This window comes from Zootoca vivipara, chromosome 9 (genome assembly GCF_963506605.1).
Source record: "Zootoca vivipara chromosome 9, rZooViv1.1, whole genome shotgun sequence".
NCBI lineage: Eukaryota > Metazoa > Chordata > Lepidosauria > Squamata > Lacertidae > Zootoca > Zootoca vivipara.
This window is the reverse complement of record NC_083284.1, coordinates 40,646,903-40,660,292: the sequence shown is the minus strand read 5'-3', so window position 1 is coordinate 40,660,292 and position 13,390 is coordinate 40,646,903. Positions and strand designations below refer to the sequence as shown.

The 13,390-nt window shown below is 40.3% G+C and overlaps 1 protein-coding gene across 1 annotated transcript in view; it reads right to left on the bottom strand.

Annotated features, from left to right (window-relative positions):
- LOC118083552 (uncharacterized) overlaps positions 1-13,390 on the bottom strand; it is a 46,017-nt gene that overhangs the window by 7,221 nt on the left and 25,406 nt on the right. Inside the window, exons 12-18 of the mRNA XM_035112061.2 lie at positions 12,957-13,068; positions 11,192-11,291; positions 8,438-8,477; positions 7,805-7,856; positions 4,303-4,414; positions 2,826-2,909; positions 1,091-1,214 (exon numbers count right to left, since the gene is read on the bottom strand). Coding sequence (XP_034967952.2) covers positions 1,091-1,214; positions 2,826-2,909; positions 4,303-4,414; positions 7,805-7,856; positions 8,438-8,477; positions 11,192-11,291; positions 12,957-13,068 — 624 coding nt within the window. The remainder of the gene's footprint in view (positions 1-1,090; positions 1,215-2,825; positions 2,910-4,302; positions 4,415-7,804; positions 7,857-8,437; positions 8,478-11,191; positions 11,292-12,956; positions 13,069-13,390) is intronic.

Here is a 13,390-nt window from a genome sequence, read left to right as displayed (position 1 = left end):
GTGTCTCCTCTCTATCATTCTTGTCACTGTCCTCCAGATACATTATATACCAATGTTGCAGTGCTCCTGTTCATGACTGTCAAGTCCCCTCTCTGGTCTGTTTCCTCCCATACCCATGCAGAAGATTTTCCCCATTCTGCTAAATAGCACTAGAGGACTGTTGGCCCAAAACCTGAGTACCATATAGCTAGAGGCAGGGGATGGGAGAGGCATCTCCTCAACTTCAATTCCTATCTCTCTTTTTGGATACTTACAATGAGCTGTCAAACGCTTGAGTGGCCCAATTCACACTTTTTCCTCTGCCCTCCATTTCCCTTTTCTTTCCTTTTTTTTTAGGATGGTGTTTGCTTTTAAATGACACAAATACTCTTTGTCTCAAACTGTTGTCACGACATTCTTCTTCTTCTTCTTTGGCGATCACTCGTAGCCGAGTAAGATTGTCTTCCATAAACACGGTTTTAACAATGAGTCCGTAAGTGACTGTGGAGACCAATTCTGGATCCACGCATCCTTCCACAGTGGGTACATTGGTTTTCGGGCGGGAGTTGATCACGGTGTGGATTTGCCAAGTGTGCCTTCCTCTTAGCACATTTCTCCCTTGTGTCCTGCGTTTGAGTGTCTTCAAAGCCCATGACACCTTTGTCTTGGTTTATTAAGCCAAGATGTAAACAAACCTTTTGGCCATTCCCACAACCGCTTCTCAACCAGAGTAAACAAACCAGGAAGATCTCCATTAACTATAGGTTTCCATTTCATCTGAACCAGGAAACTTTATTTCACTGCTTTGGAGCGACCCAAGCTAGTAAATCAACTTCAGGCATGCCTTAATATCTCAACCTCTTCCATACTTTCCCTGTTCAAATGAAGCAGCTCAGTGGAGCCCCAAACGCCACTTTTCTACTTGTGACATTGGATCAACCCTTCAGTGGGGACATTTGTGTGTGTCCAATGTTCTACGCTGGACCCGTTTGCCTACAATAACATTTGAAGCCTATTTCAAATGTGAATATTTTCTAGTAATCTAAGAATATGACAACGCAGTTTCTTCAAGCCACACTGCGTGAATGTTTTAATCTGAAAAAGCACATACCTTGTGACTGAGCTCTCTTCAGACTGTTCCTTCTCTAAAAGATGTTGGAAATACCCTTCTATAGTCTGAGCAGTTAGTGCTTTCTTGAGGTATGGATAGTACAGTGGATGTCGAGCTACTACACCTGTGGTTACACACAAGAAGAACACAACTGTTATGACCTCAGAGTCTAGCCTCCATCAAGACTAGGAGTCAGAGGCTGAAGTCTCTTCAGCTAAGGAGACAGACCAGGTGCAGGGCTCTGAGTGTGCTGCTGGACAGCAGGAGACAATTGAGCCTGCAGAACATAACCCCCCCCCCAAGAATCTCCCATATCTCAACGGCTAGAGCTGAGACTCTCTGAGTAACTTTCCCCAGAGCTATCCAGTGCCTCCCTCACTAGTCCGGCAACACAGGGAGGCACCAAGATGGAGGCTATGGAACAGGAAGTGCACATATTCAAGCCAAAGGGTTGGCCCTTTATGGTCCTGAAGTTATCTACAAGGGGCAGGGGGAACCTGAAAGATGTAGTCTGGGGGTGTTTGCTTTAAAAGGCTTGGTCTGTTCTCAATCTTTGTCAGAGCAAGTGGCTCACTTGATGCTATCCATGGTTCTGTAACCTTTGACCTGCCTTCTCCATGAGATCCAGTACAGTCGTACCTTGGTTTTTGAACAGAATGTGTTCCGGAAGCCCATTCGACTTCCAAAACGTTTGGAAACCAAGGTGCGGCTTCCGATTGGCTCCCAATTGTGCGAAAACCAGGACACTCACTTCTGGGTTTTGATCGTTCAGGAGCCGAAACGTACAAGTACCAAGGCGTTTGACAACCAAGGTACGAGTGTATTGGGCCAGAAAACAACACCAGCCATGTACTGTTTTATAGCAAAACTATCATAAAAAAAGAAATATGCCATTCCATGTTTTTATCAAACCAACAGCTATGCAGGGCTAAAAATAAATGCATTTTCTACGGGAGGTCTTTCTTCCTCTCAGCTGTTGTTTCATGCTTGATGAGCTATCCTTGCTGGTATAATAATGATAAAAAGTAATGTAAAGGTGTGGTTCTTTTCTGCTGTATAATTTTTGCATCTGGTGACACATTTTTAAAATAAATTCAAATATTTATATCTCACCTTTTCCAAAACAGTCCCAGGACAGCTTACAATAGAAGTACAAAAATGTGATAAGATAAAACAACTACAAACTATTTTTTAAAAAAAACCAAGATAAACATGAGAGCCAAACAAAGCATCAGTAGGAAGTAAGAAAAAATTCCAATTAAAAGATGCAGATGATAAATCCATAGAGCTTATTAGGGGAAGATCTAGATTTAAATATATTTGAGGTCCAGTTTTATATGAAGTAGACTCAGTCTTAAGTTACTGTATATTGCTTCCTGCATCTCTTTCCACTGACTTGTGATAAATGAACAACATATACAAGGGTAAAATCCTCAAAGCTTTACAAAAATTCATTGACTGTATTTCTCTTTGACAGATGGGAACTTAGCTGTATTGACAGTGATTTTAATAAGCTCTTCAAGTTTGAAACGCACATATACAAAGTGGGACAAAGGGGTGGAACACTGTCAAAGCATTATTTTGAATGCATGAAATGTTCAAAAATTTGTTCTACCACTTCAGCATGTTATCCTTGCAAAAATGTATGGCGGTTAAGCATAATCTCAATGTGGTGTGAAAGTTCTATTCATTAAAAAAACAGCCCACATATGTAACCATAAGAACTGAAGAATACCTATGTTTGCAGAATTGCCTTTGTCCCCACTTCTGGTATAGGCAAGTTCTTCCAGACGATATACATGCGGACCACTTGGTAGATCTATACATATGAAATGAAATAAAATTACTGCTTTCTCACCTGCAAAAGGAAAGCTGTTGTTTTGTTTGTTTATACTCTCTTGTGTATTGCTGCTTGCAGACTTGACTCAATCTTCATGTAATATTCTTAAATATTCTTAAATCAAGCTAAGGTACAAATGATCCGTAACCCTTAGCAACCAAAAACAAAGTTAAGGGGAAATGTATTTTTTTTATATAAAAAAATTGATTTCTTTATTAGAATAAAATATGGGACCCAGGTGGCGCTGTGAGTTAAACCACAGAGCCTAGGGCTTGCTGATCAGAAGGTCGGCGGTTCGAATCCCTGCGACAGGGTGAGCTCCTGTTGCTCGGTCCCAGCTCCTGCCTACCTAGCAGTTCGAAAGCACATCAAAGTGCAAGTAGATAAATAGGGACCGCTCCGGCGGGAAGGTAAACAGCGTTTCCGTGCGCTGCTCTGGTTCGCCAGAAGCAGCTTTGTCATGCTGGCCACATGACCTGGAAGCTGTCTGCGGACAAACGCTGGCTCCCTCGGCCTACAGAGCGAGATGAGCGCTGCCACCCCCAGAGTCTGACACGACTGGACCTGATGGTCAGGGGCCCCTTTACCTTATTCACCGCATATACAAACACTCCAATAGTAAATATTCTAATAATAAATCCTTAATAGGCCAAATTGTGTACAGTATATTTCAACATAAACCAAATGAGCTCAAGTTGGCTCACCCACCCACTTTATCCTCACAACCAACCTGTGATATGGGCTGGGAGAGAGAAAAACAGGCCCAGTGTCCTCCTGGGTGGTTTATAAGAGAGTGGGAATCTGAACCTCAATCTTCTCAGTCTTAGTCTGGAACTTTTATTTCCATCATTTACCAGTAATTTTTGAAATTACTCCTAGGATTGAGAAATGTCCAAAACAAGCCCCCAGATCCAACCATTTATGATATTGCTACAACACTATCTGTCCTTTGTGCAATATCCTTAATCTTTTTATCGTAATTAAATAATCCAAAACTTTCAAATAAACTGCAAAGCAAAAATTATGGCATGTGGTCTAATATGTCTTTAAATAATTGTTTATTCTGTTAAAAACAGTAATTCTACCAATTTTCAGCAGGTGCCTATAAGGCTATAAGATTATGCCCAAGGCCTATTATATTTTATAATCTGCTAATTTTATAATCTGCTACAAGAAATATACTTTGCACATTTGACAGAGAAGATTTCTCCAGATTTGAGAAGCTAAGATAGCATTTGATTTATTTTCACGTGGACATGATTGTGTGCAAATAGAAGAAGACTGTACTGAAAAGCACATCCTGTATAAATAAATGTCTATACGCAAAATAAAAATCTAGGTATGGAGCAATTTTAGTGGTAAACAATAGTACCTTTTAACTCTTCCTGAGTCATGGGCTCATCATGTGAAATTGCTGCATCTGACGTGAATGAAAGATCCTCCTCAAATGTTTCAACATGTAGCCCATTGATAAATATGTCAATCTGGGGGAGGATATTATTTAAACTGTTAAATAGGCAAATCTTGATTTACTGCCACATATACAAAAGCAAAAGCCATGTAGGCAACAAGTTAGATGTAAAATGGGTAAAACTGTTTGTGTTAGTGCTCCCATTGTGTTAGTGTTAGTGCTCCCATTGTGCTGTCAATGAAATCTGTGTTGACACAACCTATCACCCCGAGGCATCAGCTGACTGGACTATAATAGCTCCTGCTTACAGATATCTCACAAATCAGAAGTGTCTACTGCAACCTATAGACACTGCCAGTCATGTCAAATGGCCTTTCTCCAGCTTTTGATTTTTAAAAACTTCTGTGGTGGTCTATAACAGGCATCCCCAAACTGCGGCCCTCCAGATGTTTTGGCGTACAACTCCCATGATCGCTAGCTAACAGGACCAGTGGTCAGGGATGATGGGGATTGTAACACCAAAACATCTGGAGGGCCGAAGTCTGGGGATGCCTGGTCTACAACCATTTAGGTCAGGCATCCCCAAACTGCGGCCCTCCAGATGTTTTGGCCTACAACTCCCATGATCCCTAGCTAACAGGACCAGTGGTCAGGGATGATGGGGATTGTAGTCCAAAACATCTGGAGGGCCGAAGTTTGGGGATGCCTGATTTAGGTGCAAGTACAAGTTTTGCAAAAGATTCAAAACAAAGTGGAATGAGACGCAAGCAAGCCTTCCTCATATACATCCCACATTGGTCAGCAGAAATTGAAGACTAAGTGGAACTCAGGACCACTCTTACTTTTAACAGATTGTTAATTTGGCGGGACTTGAAGGACAGAGGAAGACTTATTGAAAAATGTTCCAGCTGCTCCTCAATAAAGAAAATGCAAGGTTTTATTCCCAATGTTAGCCATACCCCACCAACTGAAATGAACAGACACGACTTAACATAGACCCAATAATTTTATGGGGCCTGCTCTAAGTATAAATTAGTTGTACATTACCCATACAATTGTATATTTTGAAATCAAAAGGTTTCTAACTTGTAAAGATACGAAACTGCACAAACACTGTTTTGAAGTTAAGTACAATTACATAAAAGCCGAAGGAAAAGCTCCACTGATCCTCATTCTTCAAAAGAACAGAACAAAGCTCTGTTGCAAACCAAATAATAGAATCTTTGTATCAATACAAGTCTTTGGAGGTGGGGGGGAACCTTATGCAATAGGTTTTACTCTAGGTCAGACTATACAACAATGCTTAAAGCAGCACGCATTTATGCAACTACTGAAATCTGGTTCAAACATTAAGCACAGGAAATGGTACAGTCTCTCCCACCCTGCACGGGCCAAGTTTGACACATGATTGGGGACTCCCGCCTGTCGGTCGCAATGACCTCAGGTGACCTGTTTCTGCACAGTGCTACGCAAGCCTCCCAAATCAGCTAGTTGTCAATGCTTGCATGGAAGCACCAATGATCAGAAAAACGTCAGTGCTGCTACAATAGGACTTAGCCGCATCTTTACCTGCATCAGGTGCAGAGCAGGTAGCATGGCTTGGCCAATAACAGCCTCATGGGCCGAATGATTGGGCCAATGGGCTGGAGGTTCCCACAACTGCTAGAACTGCTACACTTTATTAATAAGGACATTACTGTTCTTTCCCAACCGTGCTAGAGAACCATGGAACGGGCTATTTGGAGACAGTGGAGGGAGGGATGAAAGTGCAGCAGAGTCAGAAGAAGCCTTGTGTTTCTCATTCTTAGGTCTTCAGAAGACATTTAGCCCCAACTGCTTGCATGGATGAGAGTATATGGCAATGTGATTTCTCATTACATTGTAGACAAATAGGGAGGGTTGTTCAAGCTTTGCTACTCCGGCCTCGCACAGGTTATTTTATTTAAGGGTGTTTAGCTGCTCTGTTCTGCAGCCATAATGAAGCAAATAGGGGTGATTTTACGCTTTGCTGAGTCCAACCACAATGTAAACAAACCACCTCGAGTCGGAGCCGGGCCCTCACAAAGTTTCATGCCACTCTGTTTTTCTGTGCTCTCTTCCTTTCTGTTCTCTATGGCTCTCTCTTTCTCTACAGTGGAACCTCGTGTTATGGACGGGATGATGCAAGCCAAAGCACCGCTTCTGCGCATGGCGTGATTTATCGTTTCTGCGCATGCGCAAGCAGCGAAACCCAGAAGTCTCCTGTTCCAGTACTTCCGGGTTGCCATGGGACGCAACACAAAAACACGTAACCTAAAGCGGACGCAACAAGTCAACAGATTTTACAAGAGGTGTGGCTGCCTAAATGCTGCTTGCAGTGTACTAAAGAGCTCTGAATTGTTGTTGTTGTTGATGTTTTTCTGGTAAAGCATAATGGAAGATTCTTTTTTAAAAAATCCCCATAGCTATGCTTGCTGGGGGTGGGGGGGGAGAGAGATTTGGAGCTTTTCAACACTCCACAGAAAACATTAAGAACAGTATCACCTTGTGCAATGGTGATACTGAAGGATGTCTCTTCCCAACACAAACAAGCTAAATCATCCACCATGAAGTTAATGTCTAAAAAGAATGTACAAGTAAGAACACACACCCTTCAAAATATAAAACCAATATGAATTTTGGAGTTTTAATAAACAAAAAAATAAAAAAATTGTCCGGAAACAATAGTGGAAACCACATCGGATTCTTGTCTCATTACATATGCTAAAGCTATTTTTGGTCACCTGCATACTATCCCTTGATTTTTCCTGTAGGACTAATTGCAGTCGTTAACAGTTGTCAACAGGTTTACCATACCCATTGAGTCAATCACCCATCTCCTACTACCCTTTTGAGAAAAAACCCCACCCCACCCTCCCACTATATATAAGGGTCTGGTGACTTCTGTTTCAGTGTATCTGAAGAAGTGTGCATGCACATGAAAGCTCATACCTATGACAAACTTAATTGGTCTCTAAGGTGCTACTGGACAATTTTTTGATTTTTTGATTTATTTCAACTGTGTCAGACCAACACGGCTACCTACCTGAATTTGGAGTTTTAGTATGAACTGTGGAGATAAGTGAATCCCCTTTACTTCCCCCACAAAAAAACCTACAATTTGGCAGGGTTAATCTACCCTGTGGGGCTCCTGTGCCTGCATATTTCATTTGCTTCTGCCAAAAGGAGACAAAGTTGTATCCATTTTTAGTCTCCATAAGAGTAGATGATGGGAAAACACTGAGCTTTGATTTATACAAGGTGGTTTGGAACCTGAATCACAGATCCAAGTGTAACTCACAGATAGAATTTTCTTTTTTAAACGCACTGATACAAGGCAATTTTTGGGACACACTGAAGTTGTTAAAAAACTGGCTCAATTTTTTATTTTTCTGCAACGGCTACAAAGTGTATTTAGGACTGGTGCTTAGCAAGCAGCTCCTACCTTGACATTCTTTTTTGGATAAAGAAAGAAAAATGGTTTCAGAACTGGCGATCTGGAAAAGAAGCCACACAGAAAAAGGCAAATTAAGTACAGGTGCCAAAGGAACACCTTTCAGTAGGTTTTTATATGGTTCCTGAATACATCTCAACATCAGCTATAGTCTTTAGACATTCAGCCCATCTATTTAATTCAGGGGCGGTCCTCCAGGTGCTACTAAACTCCGGCTCCCATCATCCTTGACCACTGGCCATGATGGTTGAGGCTGATGGCAATTGGGGTGCAATACCTGTCTTTTAATTATCAGCAACACAGGATAATTTTAAACCATGCACTGCAGTATCTCTGATAATCTGCTTCTGAGCAACTTTGTTATGACTGGATATTTGCTAGAAATATAATGACCAATAAATATTTTCACTGTAGGCAAAGCCCTCCAAAACACAGCAGTCAGCACATTCCTGAGACTGACTAGAATATTTTTGGATTCTCAACTAGGGGAGTATATAATTTGGCTGTCTATAAAACATAAAGTTAGCTAATCAATATGCTAAGTAACTGACAGTTAAGAAATGCACAAATTCCCTAATGGTTAAAAATAAAAGTATATATTCAACCCCCCTTTTAAAAACTTACACTTTTGGACGTCCTCCAACTATTCCAGTGAGACCAGGTGCTAAAAATGAAATATTTTAAAGTTAAAATTCTAAAGATGATTCACAGGAAATCAGGGTTGAACCATTTTATTTATCTAGATTTGGTTTTTCTCCAAAGCCCCCTCAAACAATCAGATAAAGTTTTAAGATGATGAGGACTTTTGCCTAAGCATGAGATACTTAAAATCACTCCAATTCCTAATTAGACCCTGCAGAATTATAGGGCAAGAACAGTAGGATAGAGTTTCAATAGGGGGATGTCTGGAAAATCTGAAGGAAATAAAATGATTATCCTTCTGCTAGAAGACATGCAACAGAAGCCAAGAAGATGGTGGGAGTTTGTGACTAAAGATAGGAATCTGAGTGAGTGAGTTTTCCACTGATAAAGTATTTAGGATGCCTGTTTTAAGTAACTACTGTATACAGCTGTCCCCTTTACAAGAGCTTTAGCTGATGGGTGTAAAAAACATTAACTCAGGGTGCTGAACTAATATGGGTCTAAATTAATACAACACAAAATACTATTTTTTTTAAAAAAATGCAGTTCAACTGTAACACCAACGCAAATTAGAAAGTGGAATACATTTTCAGCTTTTATAGTGCCCTTCTTCTTCTTCTATCCTAATATCCACAAGTATTAGGATGAGCTAGAGCCTGGGACTAAATCAGGTTCAAGATTTTAGAAAGAATATTATTTTCGCTTCTCTAGCTTCCAGCCACAGCACTTATTACCAACTTGAACTTTTCAAACTCTAAAACAACAAGCATCTGAAATCAAGTGTCCTATAGTCATTATAATATTGCACATCATATAAAAATAACTTTGCTTACAGAGGCCAATTAAAATTGCTATATCCATTTCCTCTCAACCCAAAGAGATAAGGTATCTTTCAGGATTATGTATTCAAACATAAATGAGGACTGGCCAAGTTAATCTGTTAAACCTAGAAGCAACTTCCAACACACTTGTCATCAGTCATAATATTTACATATACCCAGGCACTTTAAAATCTCAAGCTGCATTAAGCAGCTGTCATCGTGGTGTCAAGCTCCGGTCACTTAAGATGTGAAATAAGGGTCAGCACATCAGTTTTGTAGTTAGGAAGCTTCTTGAGAAGATAAAAAATGTGAACATTCCTTGCTGACGCTGTTGAAAAATCTGACCATCAGTTTTGCTGTGGTTATCTCAATAAGAAAATAAGAATGAGGGGACAGTACGGGATTTTGGGTGACTTTAATACACATTTCGAATCTGGATCCACTTCCCCACCCCTGCCTTAGTCACACCCAGATTAGATTACACCTGTACACTCCACATGGGTCTGCCCTTGAGAAGCGTTCAGAAATTGCACTGATCATAATGGCATGTTTTCAGAGCATATGACAGGTTTTATTGCCTTAGTTCTGAACAGTCAGTGCAGTTTCATGCACAGCAGGGACTTAAGAAATTTAAGACTTATGCCCATAAGAAACAGGGGCAATGCCATGCTATCAAATGGTCTAGCTCAGTGGTTTTCAACCAGCATGCCATGGCACCCTTGAATAGTGGTCAGGTGTGCCGTGGGTGGCACCGGCCTCCATCCTTCCTTCCTTCTCTCCATCCTCTGGTACCCTCTCACATCTCCACCTCCAGAGGCTTGTGCAGCTGTTTGTTGCAGCGGTCCTGGCTACAAGCTCCCCAGGCGAACGAATGGTGCCTCTGGGGCCAGCCAGCAAGTGCTGGTTGCCAAAAGCTGAGGTGGCCTTGGAGTAAGCGAACGAGTGGGCGAGAATTCCTGGGGAGAGGTTGTATATATGTGTAAATAAACCACATATCACAAAGGCACCACAGTCTCTGCTGTGCTTCATATCTAAAAGCAAACACAAACCCGGGGCAAGACCTGGAACCCCCTGAAATTTTGAACCGCTCAGAATTTGGGGTGCCATGCAACAGTGCTTTTGACTTTCACTATTAATTAAAGAGTGTTTTTATTTACATTCACAAATGTTCTGAGGAATGGGCTTTTACTACACAATGTGTTTTTTTGTTTTTGATTTTGCTAATATGCTGTAAAAGGAAATACATTTTAAAGGTAAGAAAAAAATTATTCCTGAAAGCAAATCTGATCAATAACAAGTGTCAAGATGGTTACATATATCTTATCTTAGCAATATTTAATATCATATAGATAAGTGCTACTTTACTTTACTTTGCTCTGTTTGGTAGAACATAAATTTACTGCCAGTTACAGACTGTGACCATACACTGACCCTGTTTCTGTAAACAGAGGTTTAAATCAACAAACAGTGTATTTATTCTGTCTCCAGGCCACTGCAGAAGCAATAAATGAACAGCTTATTCACATGGACCACATGGTTAATGTACTCCTAACATCCCAAGCAATGCAATTGCTTAACTACAAAGAGAATTTAGTGCAAATGAATACCTTAAAAGCTGGTCTGTATTAAGGAAGGACCTTCCTCAGGAATTCAGAGTACCTTGCACATGATGTCATTGTGACATCACATGATTGACACGGGCAACCCTGCCCACCCGCCAAATTTGGCCTGCAAGGCTGCCTGGGGAATTCAAAAAGGTTCCCCACCCCTGCTCTAGACTAACTAAAAACCAAAAAAGTGCTCCATTTTGGTCAAATGATAACCAGTTTTATACAATTTAATAACCAAGTTTGGTTATAAACCACAACAGCAGAAAAACAACCAGAGACTGAGAGAGAAAAGATTCAAAATTTACCCATTCCTGTTCCAGCTGGAGCAATCTCTCTGGAAAAGATTTCCACTGCCTTTTTCTGCTTATGAAGTACGGCAAGCCAAATAACAACTTCCCGGGGACCCTGTTTTCAGATATTAGATAAGAGAGAGAAAGGTACCAATCATAAACCGCACATATAGAGCTCTTTTAACACATTGAAAGACTAACAAGTCTATGGTTTTAAAAAAACAACCCAGAATTTAGAAGATGAAGCGTAAATCAAAAGATCCAACTCCTACTGCAAATGGTTTGAAATTTAACTTTGAAGTATCTGTATATTTCCATAATTTATTAAAATTACCAAACATGCATGTGAAATTAAGACAATAGTTTTAGTTTTCAGCAGACAAAACATATATAGCATATATACCAAATAACTGTAGATGCTGAGCATTAAAAATGTGACTGACACATTTTAACTTGCAAGCAAGCCTTCTAAGAATAGTCCAAAGTTTAGAACATTTCCCTAGTATAAACTTCTCTAGAAAAAAAACTGCTGCTCTTGTCAGTAACAGGGTCAGTATGCTAACTTTCAAATGGCACAGTTCAGAGTCTGGATGATATGTTCTGTACAGAAGCAAATTTGATCGTGAGAACATTATATTTTGCAACAGAAAGCACAATATGAAGAGACATATTTTCTTGAAGGAACAGAATGTTGTATTTCTAAAAAAAAGAGAGACATTTCATACATAACTTTTTAAATTAAATATTAAATAAATTGGAATAATTCCAGCCATGTGTACAGATTTAGATACTAAAAACAGCCTGGACTAGAGGGACTAGTATTGACAGGTTAAAGGTTGCATGAAGCTTCGTACTTGGAAGAGGATCCTACTGAGATAAGTTATTTTAAACATTTTTATCCCGCTCCTACCACAACAAGAGGGGGTTTACAAACAAAATATATAAAATATAAATAGCAGCCATAAATTATCAGTAATAATACCACCTAATAAATCCAGTAACTAAACCAAGTAGCACTACAGCATTCTTGCCAACCAAAGGCCTGGCTTCAGAATGCCTCCTATATCACCGCAAAAGGGCATTAATGACCTGCCTTGTCCTGTAACAGAGCCTCAGTTTTATGCAGAGAAAACCCAGCTCCTTCCCATTTTCAGCCTGATCATTCTAAATAATGCCATTTTGAGCAGTAGCTGAATAATGGCATTTATGAAAACTGCCTCAGTTATTTTCAAATTATTAAAAAACAAAGTATTCATGGCAACTAGGAACTTCTCCTTAACACAAATGGTAACTTTTACCAAAAAAAATTGCAACTGAAGCAATTGGGGGGGGTAGCATTGGCAATGTCCCCTTACAATAATGCCCCCCTCCAATCCCACAGCTGCAATTAATTTAAGGAAAAGAAGAGACATAGCTGCTCACTAAGCAAGAAATGTAATATGTATTTTAATTCTTAGCCTCCATTCCTTCCCAATCGGTGGATGGATATAAACAGGAAGAAAGTGGTAAGACTGGTAAAATGCATGAGAGGAACAATCTTCTTCTCAATCTGGTGTTCTCTGTTTCTATTCATCTTCCCACCTAGGCACCGAAACCAGAACACAAAAACAAAAATATCCTCTGCAAGTAATGTACGCTCCATTTCATTCTCCTTTCCTTCAGGGCTAAGTGAAAGATAAAATGGTGAAAATGAAAAGTAAACGGAAATGCAAAGGGAAAGGAAAACTTCTCTTGGCTACACAATCAATAAAAGTGCTTGTGAGCCCACCTTCGTACTTACATCATCTGTGCTCCTTTTGGCGTGCGGTCCGTATGTTTCCTCGGAACCTAGAATCTGTAGGTTAATTTTGCTGTAGTCCTCATATCCCAGCTGATCAAACATCATGCGTGTCCTGAAACAGGTCAAATATATTCAATAGGCTGCTGCTAAAGAAACATTTGCAACACCCAAGGTTTGTTTGTAGAACTCAAGTCCCGCTTGCAGGCTTCCCCCGGACATGTGGTTGGCCAGTGTGATCTACTACAGGTACACCCTTGGCATGATCTAGCAGGGATTTAGTTACCGTATGACAGGGGTGTCAAACTCAAATTCATCGGGGGCCGCATCAGCAGTTTGGTCACCCTCAAAGGGCCGGTTGTATCTGTAGGACTATGTGTCCACTCTTTATTATCATAAATTATTGTCACTGCATTCGATTATTACTGTTTTTTGTA